General features: G+C 29.4%; 1 protein-coding gene across 5 annotated transcripts in view; it reads right to left on the bottom strand.

The window, feature by feature from the left end:
• Nucleotides 1-13412, bottom strand: part of js (jiangshi) — a 57547-nt gene extending 44135 nt beyond the window's left edge. For 2 of the 5 annotated variants that reach the window (XM_075288876.1, XM_075288880.1), the window contains exons 1-2: nucleotides 12613-12736; nucleotides 8513-8675 (exon numbers count right to left, since the gene is read on the bottom strand). In XM_075288876.1, coding sequence (XP_075144991.1) covers nucleotides 8513-8517 — 5 coding nt within the window. In that variant the 5' untranslated portion in view covers nucleotides 8518-8675; nucleotides 12613-12736. Of the gene's footprint in view, nucleotides 1-8512; nucleotides 8882-12450; nucleotides 12467-12612; nucleotides 12737-13395 lie in introns of those variants that run through there. The other 3 variants (XM_075288879.1, XM_075288877.1, XM_075288878.1) reach the window with 3 other exon arrangements.
• Between the last annotated feature and the right edge of the window lie 5579 nt (nucleotides 13413-18991).

Genomic DNA, 18991 nt, shown 5'->3' with positions numbered 1-18991 from the left:
TATATAAGAGATCTTACAAAGAAACCCAATTTAATAAATAATAGAGTGATCTAGGGCACAATATTGTCAAATTTTTGAATGGTATTGTTTAATAAGAATAAATACTTCTTTAAATTAATTCGAAAAACATGTTAATCAATTAAAGCAAAAATATATTTTTTCCTTTTTTAATTCGCGTCCTTTTTGACCAACGTAAAGATCATAGAATTCTAGACGATTAAAAATTCTATTTTTCCTTTTAACAGAGAGAAACCCTATTTTGTTGATGACCAAATTCTTTTCATCAACATCATAAAATCTTAAATGGCTACCACGTTAGTTTTTAGTACCACTATGTTCGCTGCACGGATGAAAAATACTGTTTTTCATATGTTTGGCTATAAACATTATATGTTAGGAACACAAATTTTTAAACACAATATTTTTGAGTGCAAGCATATAATGTTCATAAACTAGCATAACATGTTTGGGACATATATGTTAATATGTTAGAACATATTATGTTTGGGACATAAAATGTTTGTAAATATAATATGCTTGGATGCAAACATATATTAATTTAGAAATAGCCTATAAACATATATGTGTTTAGTAGCTTGGAGCGCTATTTAACAGGGAGCGATATTGAATTAAGTTTGTGGTTGTTGCTTGTTATTACAAAATTAACATTTTATTTTTCCTTGGGCAATTGATCAGCTACTTCTTTGATCCTTACAAACTGTGTGGTCCGCTGTTCGAATCCCCGTCCGGCAAAAGAAAAAGGTGCTAAGAACTAAAAAATCTCGTGGAAGTGAGAAAGATGTGGGGGAATATACAATTAGGCAGAAACAAAATTTTGAGCATTCAGGTCGAAAACCTATGTTGTTAGCACCTATATTACCTGTTTATTTTCGTAATTCATTATGATTGTAAATATATAAATAAATAAATAAAATTTTGAGCACAATATTGTTTGGGAGAATTTTTTTTAAGCATATAATATTTTTGGGTGCAAAATGCTTCCAAACATATTATATGTTCACATAATAACATATTGTTTTTTGGAAGACAACATTATTGAATTTGGATGCAAAAATACAAAATGTTTGGAACTTAGAGTACCCAAACATATATTGTTTAGACCAATATGCTTTCAAACATATTATATATTGGATGAGATCAAACATATAAATGTTTGGGCAATACCCAAAAATGTATATGCTTGAAGCAAAATATGTTTGGGAGTATATGTTACAGAAGCGATTTTTTGTGAGGGTGTGGGCGAAAAGGATTGCGTTGAAAATGTTACATGATCGCCACAAAAAAGCTCAAATCATTATTCATTTGTCAAAATTTTAAGATCTTCGTGTGTTAGATTTTCATAATTAAATAAAATAAATATTTATTATATCGAACTTAGTTTATATTCCAATAAAAATTACTTTGAAGTTTATTCTTAAATCGAAACCATGTGATTCTTATATGCCGTACACACAGAGAAGGAATATGATCACCTCAAACATGTTTCAAGAGCAAAATGTTATTTTTGTATGGTGACCATGTAACATGTTTGTCACTAAAATGTTATTTTCTCGTCAAATATAACCTGCTTGCCGAAATCAGATACATGATTTCCGAGAAAATAACATGGTTGCGAAAACCATGTTACATGGTCACCACCCAAAAATAACATTTTGCTCTTAAAACATGTTTGGGGTGATCATATTCCTTCTCTGGGTGTACATTATAGAAAGAATATCTCTTAAAATTTTTACTTTAAAATAAAAGTTCTTCAAAACTTAAAGAAGAGATTTTTTAAATTTAAGAACATATTTAAATTAAAGATTTTTTTGTTTGAAATTCTATATCGCCAAATATTTTATACGTATCTGAATATACAAGATTTGTCATTTTCTGCCCTATGACTTCATAGTTTAACAAAATTCACACACGTTTTTCACCACCACTTATTATCCAATCAATCGAATATAACCTGTTAGTCAGCATTTAGATTCCTGATGGATCAGAAAATAAATCGAATTCTATCGCAAAACAAATCGTGCCTTAATACATTAATTAACACCAATTTAAAATAAGTCTAAACAATGAAATCTCAATTAACAACTTGAGAAATAATGTCCCATTTATCTGTTTCATTGTAATCTTTAATCACCCGAAAAAGAGATTTACATTTTTATAGCGCCACTTAAATAATCATAATGTCAAAAGAAATTAATCAACCCCCGCTTTACCGATCACAAGCAGATTCCAAATAAGATTCAGGTTTTATATTATCGGTTTGTTAAAATTTTTTTGAATATCCAATGAACCAAATTAAAACTGTCAACAAAAAGAGCAGTCAGTGATCAACAAATCACGCCAAGAGACATACTCGCGATCAGCATAATGTGTTTGAGAGACCAGCAGCAGATGTTTAATTACAAATCATGAGATTTATAAGAAAGAGTATGTACTCCTTAAATTGGCAAAGCGTAAAGGTCATATCGAATGCATTGATTGAAAAGGGGTTCGATTTTTATCTTTTTCCACAAGAGTAAAATTAGAGGGGATAGGATCATATGTGAAAATCCATGTTGAAAATTCAAACATAGCAACCTTTCCTTTAGAATTCTCCTTGTAAACCTTTTAAATATTAAATACCCCAAAATGAGTGTCAAACTTTTTTCTAGGTGCACTTTCCAAATATTTGGATAACGTTTTTGGAAAATATTCATAGCGTGATGTAGTATATCCAATATGAGCTAAAAATGTTAGCTGGTTCATTTGTGGCGACAAGTTCTTGTTTGATTTCTGTCAAATTTTTGCCTACTGTGACCGAACCCTTAGTTGGAATCTGGTGATGTTCTTGTTAAAAGAAAATTCCGATTATTATACTCTCACATACAAAATTAGTATATGTCCCAATAATTTTTAATAAATAATTATTATATTGATGCAATTTTTTTTATCTATCTGCATAATAATCTCATTTCGGTTTCGAATTGGAGCTACTGTTCTATAATTATCCAAAATAATAGTATAGTATGTTAATTCTGCTTATTGGCATTCCCAAAAATAAAAACAGTTGTATTTATTTTTTTACCGAAGAATGTGTTGTAGTCTAAGATTTTTAGTTCTTTTTTTTTACTTTGTGATTATATGATTATATTAGGTGTGTTCCTTTACTTTACTCGTAGTAAAAAGTAGTAAAAGAGAGAAATATCGACAATCCTCTCAGATTTCTAAATTTTTTAAATGTACAGGAACGAAAATATAGTAAAAATGTCAAATAAAAAACAAAAGAAGCATTGTGATTTGAATAAATATTTTCAAAACATGTAGGTAAATTAAATACTTTTATATAGCAATTATTTTGACAAATGGCAGATTTTTTGTAGGAAACTTTGAAATCCTTATTACGATAGAAAGAAGCTATGGTTTTTACTTTGTTATAAAAAGTACTCCTTTTGCAAAATTTTTAATCAAAGTAAAACCCTGGCTTCTGGGCCATGAAGTAAAATAATAGCGCATATTATCAGTATCGTATAAGGTGGGGTTTTTCATTCCGTTTGTAACACATACAAACGAATTCTGACTATAGAAAGTATATATAGTCTTGATCAGGGAGAAATTATAAGACGATGTCTCTCTGTCTGGTTATCTGTTGTAATCGGGCTACTTCCTTCAATAATGAACCTATAGTGCTGAAATTTTACCAGACACGTTTTTCTTCTACAAGCAGGTCAATTTTAAAGATGGACTACATCGGCCTAAGTTTCGATTTTGCTTCCATATGAGCCGACCCCCCAGTTGGGGTCTTCATGACATAGACATTAAAACTTTTATCCGATTTGCATAAAATTCAAAACGTAGAGGTACTTTTGGTCCATTAAAGGTTGCGTCGAATTTGGTGTGAGTCGGTCAATGTTTTGGTACTTTTTTTCGAAACAAGTGGTATTGGTTCGGCATTGTTTTGAAATTCCAAATTGTGGAGTGGAAGGTGCACAATTTTTTTCCTCCAGAATACGTAGAATTTTATAAGGAATGTAGTTAAGAAAATATAACAACAATCGATCTTAAAACTATCCTTCTAGACTCAAAATACAGACCCCACTTTGTTAAAATTTTGCAAAAAAAATAAATTGTAAGGCCCTATCTCGCAAATATTAGATATATTCGCACACATACACAATCTTTTTATGGTGGTTTATAAGTTCTATCCAGCAAATCATGAAAATCGGCGCATAATTACGCGTTTGCCAAGTAAAACTAAATTTCATACATCCGAGGTGTCCAACTTCCAACGTCTATAGGCCAGCCCGTGAATCCACTAGGGACCTACAAACCTCTAAATATTGAGAAAAACATCGCAGCTTTGGCATAAAGGAAAAATTATGATGATATCTTAATCCATTAAAAAGTTACAAAATTATTTCCAAAAAAGCGATTTGGAACTACTTTAGTTTGTAAAATTTGAAAACAAATAATTATTTTTGTCATGACATATCTACAACTTTTACTCGAAAGAATTTGTCGAGTAACTTGTAGTAAAAAAATTTTAAAAGAGACATGCATTTTGACGTTATTCTCTTAAAATTGTTTACTACTTTTACTATTTTTTGGGGTTGAGGAACGGTTTCTAGTAAAAACTAGTAAAAGTAGTAACTAGTAGTACGTAAAGGAACACAACTATTAACTCACACAATAAAATATTTTGTTAAATTCGATTCATTTCAATTTTTACACTCGGACATTGAAATTATATACAAATAATTGTTTCTTTTAAATTATATTTTTTAGATACTCTCTTTGATATGATATTGTATAATACCCATGGATGGTGATCAAAATTCTAAATTACCGTAAGTTATTCTGCAACGAGTTTATTTGTTAGGCTAGATTATCACCAAGAGTCATTTTAATCAGAACATAAAAAAACTGCAAAACCGGTTCTATTCTAAATAATTTTTAATAAAACATTAAATTAAATGGGGCGGAATAGAATGGAATGTAATGGTAAATATGGTCTCTGAGAAGATTTTTCGGTAATTATGTATTTCCCAGTTTTCGAATTAAAATTTTAATTGAATATGAAAACAAAATTCATCTAAAAATTTAAAATTAAGTTGGTGATCATTTCTGTGATTAAAAATTAACTGGATCAGTTTTTAATTGAAGACAATCACATTTTTCTATGTCGAATTCATGCTCAAAAGAGATGATTTAGGCCAATTTATATGTTCTGATGAGCCACCGATTATTCTCTATTGCAGCGGCTCAGTCGTAAGCCGTCGAAAACTTAGTAACAGCCGCCCCAACAAAAAAGGGCTCTCTTCATTCTCTGTACTGAAAGAAGAAAGCAAATTTTCTGTTGCCGCAAAAAAAAATTCTGTATAAGCAAATAAAATATGTTAGAAACAATCGTAGCATCGTTTGTCATAAATTCGTGTTTACTTTCTCTTATAGAAAATGCTTATATTAAAGGGGAATTTCCTTGGTCTAACATTTCGTTCCAGAAGAAAATATTTTTACTTTGGCTGTTACTATTCTATTAAATCTATACTCAATGTAATTCTAATATTAATATAATATAATTTAGCTTAATTAATTTTATTTTATCTTAATTTAATTTAATTGATTTTGTATGATCGAATTTAAATTGTAACTACAGTTTCTTAGATTTCTAATCCATATTACAATTATTATATTATTAATTTAATATCAAATTCAAAAACTTAATTAAATACAACAATATCAACAAAATTTCTACTTTTTTACTCAAAAATTTGCCCAGCATTCTATGCTGTGATGCCACTTTGTTTCTATTCGTGGAAGGGATGAAGAGGAGGGGGGGAGTTATTGCACCATCTACAACTTCACGCAATCCCAAAGCAAAACAAACAGATTGGCGCCCAACAATGCCAACAACACCAGCTTGAGGAACCTCGTCCCAAACCCCGCCCACTAACACTTGTGGAACACTTGTTACGTTGGCCATTTAAAGATGGGTCTCAACTGAAAAATGTTTCATAATTGCTGCTTTTTGCTTAGGCAGCAAGCAAGGGCTGCCTTTTGTTTCTTAGAAGACCTCTTTGAATCACATTGGCGATAATGATATTTCTGGGCTATTTTTGCCACAAAATTAAAGACGAAAACAACAGAACTACAAAATCGAATAAATGGTGCGCCACAAGAGAAACCTAGAGAGCCATGAAATATTTCCCATTTCCATTCTCTGAATTTACACCATGACTTATGACTATGGCTGCAGCAGCCCTGCAGCGTAACGCAACAAATCATAATGATGGAATTCCCTTTTGTAAAGTCCGGAGATGATTACGTCGTTGTTTTGTCTAAGCTAGCGTTTGAATAGAAGACCCATTACCAAGCTAGGCAAATGTTGTTGATGGAAATGGATGGTAGTAAAGCTGGAAAAAGCCGGTATTCGATTACAAGCAAATGTTATTCATCGCCATCACTACTTCACTTCAATGGACGCGTGCAACAATTGTTGTTCGAAGCAGCTTTTTGATTTTTGGAAACTTGCTCCGGTGACCTTTTTCATGAAAGGAAAGAGGATTTACCCCCCACCAAAACAAAAAAATACTTGTCATTCATCGCAAAACGTAACTTGCCAATGAAATTGTTAACAAACAAAGATCCATTTACATTTAAAGGAAGTTCAAGACATCAGTTATATTGCCCATGGCAAGCAATTGTAAATTTCGCAATTAAAATCTAAATCATGGTAAGGAGATAATCTAGCAAAGTTTTGTTAAATAAACATTTGATTTGAATCGAAAAAAGTCAAAGATGGTGAAATACTTCACAAGATCGAACTTCCAAAACGACTAATTGACAATTAAAAATTTAATTGAATTAAAACAATTTGTTTCAATCACAAATAAAATTGAATCCATAAAATTTTTAATTGGACCAATTAGTTTTTTTATGATATTTTATTTTCGTATTTGAAGCAATTTAAATTAAAATTTATTTGGATCAGTTAATTGCGCGATTGAAATGAAAATTTTGGACAGGCGAAAAAATTGGAAAAATTTGTTCAAAATTTTATTTCTAAAGAAAATTCTTTATGATCTTATTTCTAAAGAAAATTTATTTATTTTATATTTATAGAAAATTTTGACAAAATTTTATTTCTATAGGAAATTTAGTAAAAATTTTATTTCTATAGAAAACTTTGTCAAATCTTATTTTATTTTGTCAAAATTTTATTTCTAAAGAAAACTTTTTAAAATCTTATTTCTATAGACAATTTTGTCAAAATTTTATTTCTATAAACAACTTTGTCAAAATTTTATTGCTAAAGAAAATTTTTTAAGATCTTATCTCTAAAGAAAATTTAGTAAAAATTTTATTTCTACAGGAGATTTTGTCAAATTTTATTTTGTCAAAATTTTATTTCTAAAGAAAACTTTTTAAAATTTTATTTTTATAGAAAATTTTGTCAAAATGTTGTCAAAATTTTATTTCTACAGAAAATTTTGTCAAAATTTTATTTCTATAGAAAATTTTGTCAAAATTTTATTTCTATAGAAAATTTTGTTAAAATTTTATTTCTTTAGAAAATTTTGTTAACATTTTATTTATTTAGAAAATTTTATTTCTAAAGAAAACATTTTAATATTTTATTTCTATAGTCAAATCTTATTTTATTTTGTCAAAATTTTATTTCTAAAGAAAACTTTTTAAAATTTTATTTCTATAGACAATTTTGTCAAAATTTTATTTCTATAAACAATTTTGTCAAAATTTTATTGCTAAAGAAAATTTTTTAAGATCTTATCTCTAAAAAAATTTAGTAAAAATTTTATTTCTACAGAAGATTTTGTCAAATTTTATTTTGTCAACATTTTATTTCTAAAGAAAACTTTTTAAAATTTTATTTTTATAGAAAATTTTGTCAAAATTTTATTTCTACAGAAAATTTTGTCAAAATTTTATTTCTATAGACAATTTTGTCAAAATTTTATTTCTACAGAAAATTTTGTCAAAATGTTATTTCTATAGAAAATTGTGTCAAAATTTTATTTCTATAGAAAATTTTGTTAAAATTTTATTTCTATTGAAAATTTTGTTAAAATTTTATTTCTATAGAAAATTTTGTCAAAATTTATAATCTATAGAAAATTTTGTAAAAATGTTATTTCTATAGAAAATTTTGTTAAAATTTTATTTCTATAGAAAATTTGTGAAAAATCTACCAAAACATCAAGAATTCTACCCAAAAAACACATTTCTATGTTTTCTACGGAATGTTTTATTGGAATCAAAATGAAAGTTAGGAATCAAACACATTTACCACAAGCGAAAAATCCTTTTTATACCAAATGGCATTCAAATATTAGAGCTGACATGAATTAAATTTAATAGCTGGTTAATAATGGAGCGGAAATGCTTAAAGCCACACTGAGCATTAAATGCATCAGCAGGCTGATGGCTAGATTAGCCAATTGTTAAAAAGAAAACAAAAAGTTGAAATAAATAAAACCGAATTAAATTAAAAACTTACCGCATCAATCCAATCTAGAGATGAGTTGCCCCTGCTGGCTGCAGCAATGACGTTGATGATGAATTGAATCCAATACAAATTTGCAAATTTCCTTAAGATTTAGTTTAATTAAATGCATCGACTTTGAGATTATTTTGCCATTAACAAATCACTGAACAATTGGCTAAATAGAGAGATATATTAAATAAGTTTTCTTCTTTTTTGGATGTGTTTAAGTAGTCATTAGGCGTTTATTGAATTTAAAGAATCGAGTGTTTAAGCTAACGCAATTTATATATTTTTTTTGTTTGAAGCAATAATTCCGTTTCCTTCCGCGTGTTTTACTTTATCACTTGAGTTCTAAACCAAAGTGGCTAAACAATTGTTTCACTAAATAAGAGAGACAAAGAGAGGGAGATAGAGCGCATATAAGAATACAACAACACCAACTCATACTAATTACAAATCCATTAGAGCATTCAAGAAGTCAAACGACAATTGAAATTCTCAACAACAAAGAGAATGCTGTTGGTTCTTCTAGCCGCTGTTAAGTTTTGACTTTATAGACCAACCATGTATTATTTCATCAACTTTACATTTCCTAAGCAAACATCCGTTGCCGCCTTAAAGAGCACACAAAAATGGGTTTGGTGTGAAAAAAATAATAATAATTTAAATTACATAAAACTGTCTAACTATTACATGACAAATGTGCAAATTAAGATATAAGAAAAAACAAATGGGAGAATAAAATAAATCTCATTTAATTAATTGTGGAATTCATGACATGACTCATTAATCCCTACAAATGCCATTAGTGAGCCATATAATATTTCATTACACTTGCTATAGAGTATTCGGTAATGCAACGAATGGTTTTAGTTTTTAATTATGATTAAAGAAATTATTAAAATAAAATGAAAAATGTAATACCTAACATATTAGTATATGGAAAAAAATATCACCAACATTTTTTTCCAATTAATATTTTAATTGAATTAAAAAAGTATTCAATAAAATTTTTAATTGAAACAAAACTCAATCACAAAAATTAATTTTATCAATTAATTTAATTGGAACAATTAATTTTTTAATTGACTTTGGTGATTGATATTATAATTTCTGTGATTGAAAACATTTCAATTAAAAATTAATAGGTTCAATTAATTTAGTGATTGAAGACAATACGTATTTTTTCTGTGTAGTACAGAGACAAAACACGTTACCAGTATTTTTCAAAAATTAATTGTTTCATTTAGGTTTTTAATAAAAATACAATCAAACCTTTAAATAAACGAATTAAATTTTTAATTTGATCAAGTAATTAATTAATTATATTCGGTGATTGATAATATCATTGCCATGATTAAAACACTTTCAATTACAAATAAATTAGATCAATTAATTTCGTATTTTATGTAAACCAATGTTTTTTTGGTTCTTCTTATATAAAATGTTTAAAATTTTTGGAAAATTCATTCAACAAAATTTTCCATTTTTCAATAGTAATGCATCAATGCAGTAACATTAGCTTTAAAAATTAAACTCAACTTGAAAATCTATTTTATCTGAAAAATAATGAAGATAATTAATGATTTCTACAACTGTTGCTCAATAATTAGACTCTATGAGTCAACTTAAACTTTTTTACGACAATCAAAATCTAATTTTTATATGTAGGTTGCTAACATTTTTACACTGAAAAAAAAACATACTCGGTTCCAAAGATTTTGTCTTTACTTTAAAAAAATTGGTATTGGCCAAAGAAGCGGAGAATACAAGTAAGGATACTTTTAAGACACAATTCTCTTTTAAATTTAGGTTTTGTGTACTTGCTTCTAGGAAGCAAATTTTAATTTTTCGCTTTCTCAGCTTTTTTCCTTCATATGCTATCAAAGTCCTTTAAAAACGAGTTAACGGCAACTTTATTTTCCAAATTAGGACTCGACTTCCAGTAGAAATTATGCTATGTTTGAAGTAAAAAACTTCTTTAAAATAAAGTTTTGAAAAACATGTCCTATATTTGAACGATTTTTTGCTTTGTAGTTAAGATGCAAAAAGACAACAAATTTAAAGACAATTTCATTAATTTTAAAGAATTTTTCTGAATTATTAAAGTCAAGTTGACCTTAGCCTATAAATTTTTTCTTTCAAGTTAAGATACCCATTTTTAAGTCAAATCAATTAATTAATCATAAGGACAATACGACTTCATTGAAAAGTTTATCGACTTTTGGACAAGGAAAATAACTTTATTTTAGAGAAATGCGTCTTCTATGCTAAGCAAAATTTGTATTCGTATTTTAAAGACATGAAATCTTTGACCTCACGACAATATTTTTTTCAGTGTAGTTATTCATTAAAAGTTTAAACAAAATCGTCTTTAATCAACACATATTGAATGTCAAATTTGATTTTCGACTTTTATATTCCTACCCCATTTTTTAAAATAAACTTTTTAAATTTAAATACGTGTCAATAAATTTATTTAATCAACGGCCATTTTCACGTAGCCCTCTAATACTTATTTGAAGATATAAGAATAATTCGAGTATGTAATTTTCATATGAAGTTGGCATATAAGACCCAACATGAATTATCTCCCCTCGTCAGGTCTATACTGAAGGCTATGAAAATTCAAATTAGACAGCGAGGAAAGATATCTAGCCAGGCTTGTTTGGATTTGGAATCGGGCATTTTCTTTTCAATAACTTAATAATAACAATTCCTTAATATTTGTATCTAATAAGATCATATTAAAATTGTGAAAATGATGAAGATATATATGAAGTTAACCTTCATATATATCTTCATCATTTAAGCTCCTAACTGACGTGTGTGAATATAAGCAGGATTAGGATACATATACACTCAAAAAAGGGGCTGCTAAAGCCAATTTAACTCTTTAAACTAAATTCCCCTAATATAAAAAAAAAACTTTTGATTTTCACGCGTGAAACACAAATGGGTATGGGTATTTAAAAATTCTCTTTAAGAAGTGAAGCAAAGTAATTATATCTAATAAATTTTGTTTGAGTTTGTGGAAGAACTCATATTTTTAACAAGGTAGAAAAATTCAACTTGTGTAAAATATGAACAAAATCTAAAAATCAATTTTGTTTAATAAAAATAGTCCACTAATTTTTTGTAGTTTAATGTTATGTTTTTAGATTAACACATAATCTTCATCGCTGATGAAAAATAATTTCTTCTATATATTTGTTCTGAAGAAAATTTTAGTTCTATTCATCCCATCCAATATGAAATATCCATATTCATATGCGTTTTGTTTATCATTTCGATTATTTACACTTGTCTGTTATAAAAATGTAAGTTTAATTCACCCACTATTTGTTTGTAGTATCCTTTTATTGCAAAACTCATTTCACTATCCAATACAGAAACTAATTCTATGAATAAGTTCATAGGGCACAATTGATTAATAATCACTTTGAAATAAAAAAAACATGCACAGCATTCAAAATTTTAATCGCCAATTAATTAATATTACAGTTTCAATTAATATCTATGCTTTTAAGCAGCATGAAAAAATATTTAATAAACCATTTGCAATAAAACAAAATTGATATGTTAATCATTGTTGCTATGACATTGCCATTTTCACATTATTTTCCAAGTATTGCGGCTGCTGCTGCTGTTTTTAATGAGATTCAAATTTTCATTTTCGTTCATCTTCTTCCCAAGTTGGCTATGTAAAAGCCTTCTTTAGATCTTGTTTGTCGGGAGTAAGAGCATCCCCCGAACCCCCTTGATGAGCTCCTCCCTCATATGAAAATACAATAAACAAAAATCGCATTTGCCTTTGGCAAATAGCTAGTATTACGTTATATAGAGACTATGAAGCAGTCACTGGGGAAAACTTTAAAACTTGTTAGCATTTAGGCTGGCTCCAAAGTCGGAGGCTGCATTTAACACACAAAAAAAAAAAAGAAACAAACATTCTTTTCAAATACGGTATTTGTTTTTGTTGTTGTTTTTTTATTCTCTCCCTCTCTTTTTAGATATGCACTTGGATTTTTAATAACACCGTGAACTTTTTTACGAATAATTCTGTTTTTTTTTTGTTGTTGTTGTTTTTATTGTTTAGAATATTCAATTACAATTTGTATTATTAATTATTTGCCGTGCTTGCATAAAAAATCAGAAATCACATAAATTTAAACGTTTAGATGCATTCCAAGCTACCGTCAACACAACCGCTTTAAGCAAAGTTCAAATCAGAACTAAAACAGTCAATGCAGCGAAATGTATTATTATGGTGAAAAACTAAAAACTTCTTCTGGCTATAATAGCATCTTCTTCTCCACAAACAAAAAAACAAACAAATGAGCAAGAAGCTTGTATCCAGCCAGCAACAAACAGACCCCCAAGTGAGTCCCAATTGAGAGAGCTTATTTGCACAAAACACTCACACAAATAAACACTCTCACCCACCCATCCTCCAACAAGAATAACAAACAACAGACCCAAACTAAAATATTCAATGTTTGAGAAATACACTCATAATGAGAGTAAGAGTAGTTGCTGGAGAGAGTTGTTATTGAAGATGATTGCTGAGTTGAAAAGACTATCCAATACAATTACAATGTAGTGATGATTATACCATAGACAACATTTTAATTACATCATATGGTGTGGATTGGGCACGACAACCCAATAGTGTCTTTCTGTAATGTTTAGCAACAATGTTGCTACAAACAAGATTTGAAGAGCAAACTCATTGCGGGAGTATTCGGTGGTGTTTGTTTCCTAAGTCTTTTGTTTTGTGGGCACATGGCATACGATTACAGTATTCCATTGGTTGTTAATTTTCACTGGATTCCAGACTTCACACCCGAATATTGATTTTGGATGACTTTATTTGCATAAATAGCACTACATACCTATATTATGAGAATAATAATGCAGATGATGGTTTTAAAATACCACGGGTGTTATATTTAAACCGCTTCTGATGAAATGCAAAATAATATGAATAATAGTTGGCAGCTTCAGTCAAAATACAAAGCCGGTTTGTTTTTATACACAGAAAGTATGTGTTTGTATATGAAATTGTCAATTGTTGCACCTCTCAAAAAAGCAACAACAATGGCAAAAAATATTCTGACATATTTAACCAAATTGAGAAATAAATGGCATGTAAAAATAAAACAAATATTAAAAAAAAACTATTTGAAACACGATTTCATTTATTCCACTTAAAATGACTAAATCTAAAAAAAAAAAAAACACAATTAAAATAGCCACACCCTCAAAAAAAATCGCTTCTTTAACATATGTTCCAAACATATTTTGCAGGAAGCACATATATTATTGGATACTGCCGAAACATTAATATGTTTGTTTTATGTGAACATATGATATGTTTGGAAGCATTTTGAGCCCAAAAATATTATATGCTTGGAAGAATTTTTCCCAAAGACGATTGTTCTCATTCCCTAACATTATCGTAATTTTCACTTCCACGAAATTTTTAGTTCTTGGCACCTTTTTCTGTAATACAAATAATGTTGAAGAAATTATTCACTTTTATAAATTTTTGAAATTTTACCTTTCGCCTGCACGGAGAATCGAACCGAGGACCATACTGTTTGTAAACCAACACACTATCCACTGGGCTACGTAGCTGTTATGGTCACCAGCAGATAATTATCGTTATAAGTTACATTTATATAGCATAGTTTGCAGCGCCCACAAGCCCATGCAAACATAACATTATTTAACAGAAACATACATTTGTTTGCCACGTGGAGCAGTGGTTAGCATGTCTGCCTTGCATGCAAAGGGTCGTGGGTTCAATCCCTGGTCCGACCGCACAATTTTTTTTGTTTTTTTTTTTTAATTTACACATTTATATTTATACTATATTAAATTTTTATTATGAAACTTCGAAATGTGGGTTATTAAAGATTTATAGTCAGTAACAGTGCTTGATATAAACGAAATTGGCTGATTTTTGGATAAAATATTATTTTTTTATTGCAAAAATAACAATTTTGTAACAAAAAACTGTTTTTGGTACAAAACTTTAAAATTTGGAAGGAATTCAAAAACTCTAACAAAAGAAGAACGTGGAGTCGAGTATAAACATACATAAATAATTTTATAATATAAACATAAATTTATTTAGGCGTGAACAGTTTTTTACTAGCATTTAATACCATCGCTCTAAAATGCCTTTGATTTTTCTTTAATAATTCATTTTAAAGAAAATAAACTTTTTAAATTGTTTTAGCTGCAAAACACGAACTTAATGCCCGCTTTTATATTTGAAGGTGTCCGTCAACTCCTCGTGGACTACTTATTAATAAAGAGGAACTAAACTTTGTTTTTATACATTTTACTGCGTAATTTTTCACTATTTCCTCCTTATTTCATTTTACTGTCCCAACTCTAAAAATAGTATAGTGCCCTTTTTGTTATTTTTATGAAGACCACTGATTTCTTTTTACGAACCAAGAAAAAAATTGTGCCCATAATGCCAAAATGATAAACAAAACACATGTCCACACAACTCGTCAACTCTCCCGGTTTCCATCTCTATTTCTTTCTCTATACTCTCTCTCTCTCTGTCGCTTTGAATAAAATATCACAACATATGTATATTTAGTCGAAATTTGTAAATTCATATATGTTGGCATTCACACATATGATTTTTATGAAACATTCATGCCCCAAACATAATATATTCTAACATATTAACATAGATGTCCCAAACATTTAGTGTTAGTTTAGGAACATTACATGTTTGCACTTAAATAAATTGTGCTTAAAAATTGTGCCCGAAACACATTTTGTTTATATCGGAACATATGAAAAACATATTTTTCTAAGAGTGCAGCAATACTGGTTGTTTTATTGATCTTTGCCTTAGAAATGTCTGAATGAACTTTTAAAGTTCACCACTTAAATAATTTTGTATGACCATAGAAGCAAATCGAAGTGTATTATCTTATTTGTTTTTGTTATTTGTTGTTTTATTAATGCACATACATACATGGAATGTAGGAGTTGCTTTTATTGGGGCATATGGGTATTTTTCCAAATATGTACATTAGGGGTAAGGCATAAAATATTAATTTGGCATTCTAAGCAAATACTTACAGCTAAGGGGACATTTCTTTATTTGGTTTCTTAATTGTATATAAAGTTATCATTAAAATCATTTTAATGCAATTTAAATTTTTTGGTGTATCAAAATACCATATACAATTGTGCTATACAATTTAATTTTTCTCTGACAGCTTATCCATATATTTTTGTGGCTTTTCATGATTTCCATATTTAATCCCATTTATTAATATAATTAGATTGCTGTGATACCCGTATTATCTAAATCGAGTTTCAGAAGCCTGATTTTTCAGTAACACTTACTACTTATGATATTTTTAATTATTATTCGAATGTTTGGCATTGATATACTAATTAATCTATATGAAACATGTATTATCAAGTGAGTTTTGTATCTGTTCGAATAGAATTAATAACATATATACACCCAAAGAAAACATTATTTCCTACGAAACGAGGAAATGAAAATTCCTAATTTTTTCTCAATTTTTTGTTTGTTTTCAAGAATTTGTTTTAATGTTAAAATAAAACTTTCTTTGTCTAAAATTTCATTTCTTAGAAAAGAAGTCTTCTTTCACTGTTTATGCCAATAAAATGGAGACCAGTAAGCGAAGTTAGCCGATAGAAAATTTTTCTTAGAAACAACATTAAAAAAACGGAATTTAGTTTTCTTAAAATAAGCTAAATCGAAATTTATAGAGTTTAAGCTCGCTACATGTGTAAGTAGAAAAAGCTGTTTTTTGTTAGTCAGGGAAGATCTGATAAACTCCCTCGCAAGGCTTACAAAAGCATATTATCATAATTTTATTTGTTTTTTTTTTTCTTTAAGAGTAAATAAAATAGGGAAACATCTTCAAAATCCACATACCTAATGTTGTATTAAAAAAAAAAACTAAATTCGATAGTCAAATTGTAATATGTGATTAAATTCGAATAACCGGTAAATTTTGTATGCATTAGCAATAAACATCGTCATCGTTCATAGCATTTACATTGCCATTACAATAATCTCTGTCATTCAAGTTAAGCTGTGACTATCATTGGCATCGTCGCACAAACCAACCAAAAAATCTCGATGATCATTAACGGATTTCCCACGTTCTAGACAAACGTAATATGAGACAAGCCAAACGCAAAGAATTTAGTTTGAAATCGCAAATTTAGTTTCTTGAGAAATATGGAAAAAGAATCGGCAATAACGATTTGATATCACATCACACACTACACCGCACCGCACAGTCATGATAAACTGCAATCTCTGGTGGATGGTTGGATGGATGAGAATTAATAGAAATAAAATAAATTTAAACAAAACCAAGCACACGAAAATATTACACAAATATGGGCAGAAACACTTAAATAGTCTCTCACAGTCAAGCGATATAGAGAAGGCTATACAACACGAGGCCTTTGCGGCGATATAGCTTATAAAATGTAATAATATTTTATCAAAGGTATATTAAAATCGATTCACGTCATGTATGTAATGGCTGAACAGTAGCAGATTTTAATTTCCACCTAGAGCTATGCCACTCCCCTACGACAATGACCTGAGGCATATAACCATGCCAGATGAAATTGATAACTTCACGTTTTGCCCCCCTTCGAACAAGAGTCACCATAGAAACACTTACCATAGCCCTATAATTTTTATCATGGATTTTCATATAAAGATGAATCTTTGTGATGTCTGGTATGTCCCCGAAATATCCAGAAATCTTTTTTCAGTGTTGGCAAGTCATGATAGAAATAAAAATAGCATCTTCAAATCGAATACGACCCGTTGTTTCTTAGAAGTAAATGGTCAGGTTGTTTTATGTGGTTACAGAGAGAAAGAAGGCTCATTATTTAAAGCAGATTTGGAGCCATTTTCAACAGACAAAGTCAATATAGCATCAGAAAACTCCTCAACACTTCAACTTTATCACAAAAGATGGGGTCATCAGGACAAGAGACATGTCAAACATATGGTGGAAAAAGAATTTGGCGTAAAAATTAAAGACAACAGAGAATTATGTGAGCCATGCATATATGGAAAGGCGCATAAGCTACCATTTGGTACAAGGAAAATACCAACAAAACCGGGTGAATTAATATCTTCAGATGTGTGTGGACCTTTTCCACCATCCTTTCAAGGAAAAAGGTATTTAGTTATTTTGAAAGATAATTTTACTAAGTTCCGATATGGATACTTTATTGAACATAAATCAGAAGTTAAGGATTCATTGAAGAAAATGATAATTCATGCGAAGAATTTAGGTCACACTGTAAAAGAGTTCTTGAGTGATAATGGTACAGAATTTTGCAATAAGGAAATCGAAAGCATTTTGGATCATTATGGAATAACACAAAGGAAGACAGCACCATATACACCGGAACAGAATGGGAACACAGAACGGGAAAATCGAACTGTAATAGAAATGGCTAGAACATTTAAATATAGCAATCAAAATGTAGTGTTCTCAGATAAATTGTGGGCTGAGTTTGTGAATACGGCAATTTATGTTTTAAATAGAACGGGAAAGTCAAGCATTAAAGATATATCACCATACGAATTGTGGATGAAGAAAAAGCCTCGCTTGAAGCATTTGAGAGTTATTGGTACTACCTGCTACGCGCATATACCAAAAGTTAAAAGAACAAAACTAGACAAGAAAGCTTTTAAAGGATATCTTGTTGGTTACGACGGCGATGAGCGCTACAGAATTTATGTACCTGAAACGGAAAGTATTCAATTGTCAAGAGATGTTATATTTGACGAAAACACAACCAACAAAACATCCGACGGATGCAATATTAAAGATGTTACTCCAAAGGAAATTTATTTGCCATTTAAAGATAGCAATAAAGATAACATCAAAGAAACTGAAGAATTTTCCAATGAGAAAGATAATAATGATACCGAAAGGGAAAATCAAGTGAGTCATCAAAGAGAAAACGAAAATGAAAATACCAATGATGAAAGTGACAATGAGAACTATCAGTCTCCCAATCAATCTCTTGAAGAACTTCGCCAAAATGAGACTCAAGATGATTTGGAAAATATACCATACACAACACGTCTACGTGATAGAAGTATGATAAAAAGTAAGTGGTATGATGACTATGTTATGACTATTTCAAATTTAATTTGTGATATGGAGACACCTTTAACATTTAAAGAAGCGATGGAAAGTAAAGAAAACCATTATTGGATGCAAGCTATGAAGAGTGAACTTGCTTCTTTAAAGGAAAATCAAACATGGCAATTAACAGATCTGCCATACGGATACAAAGCTCTTCCCTGCAAATGGGTATACCGAGTCAAAGCAAATCCTGACGGCACTGTAGAAAAATTTAAAGCACGTCTAGTGATAAAGGGATTCAATCAACGCGAAGGTGTCGATTACGGAGAAACTTTTAGTCCCG

The sequence above is a fragment of the Haematobia irritans genome, chromosome 1, assembly GCF_050003625.1.
Source record: "Haematobia irritans isolate KBUSLIRL chromosome 1, ASM5000362v1, whole genome shotgun sequence".
NCBI lineage: Eukaryota > Metazoa > Arthropoda > Insecta > Diptera > Muscidae > Haematobia > Haematobia irritans.
Note: the sequence above shows the minus strand (reverse complement) of the source record. Positions and strands in the feature narration are given on the sequence as shown.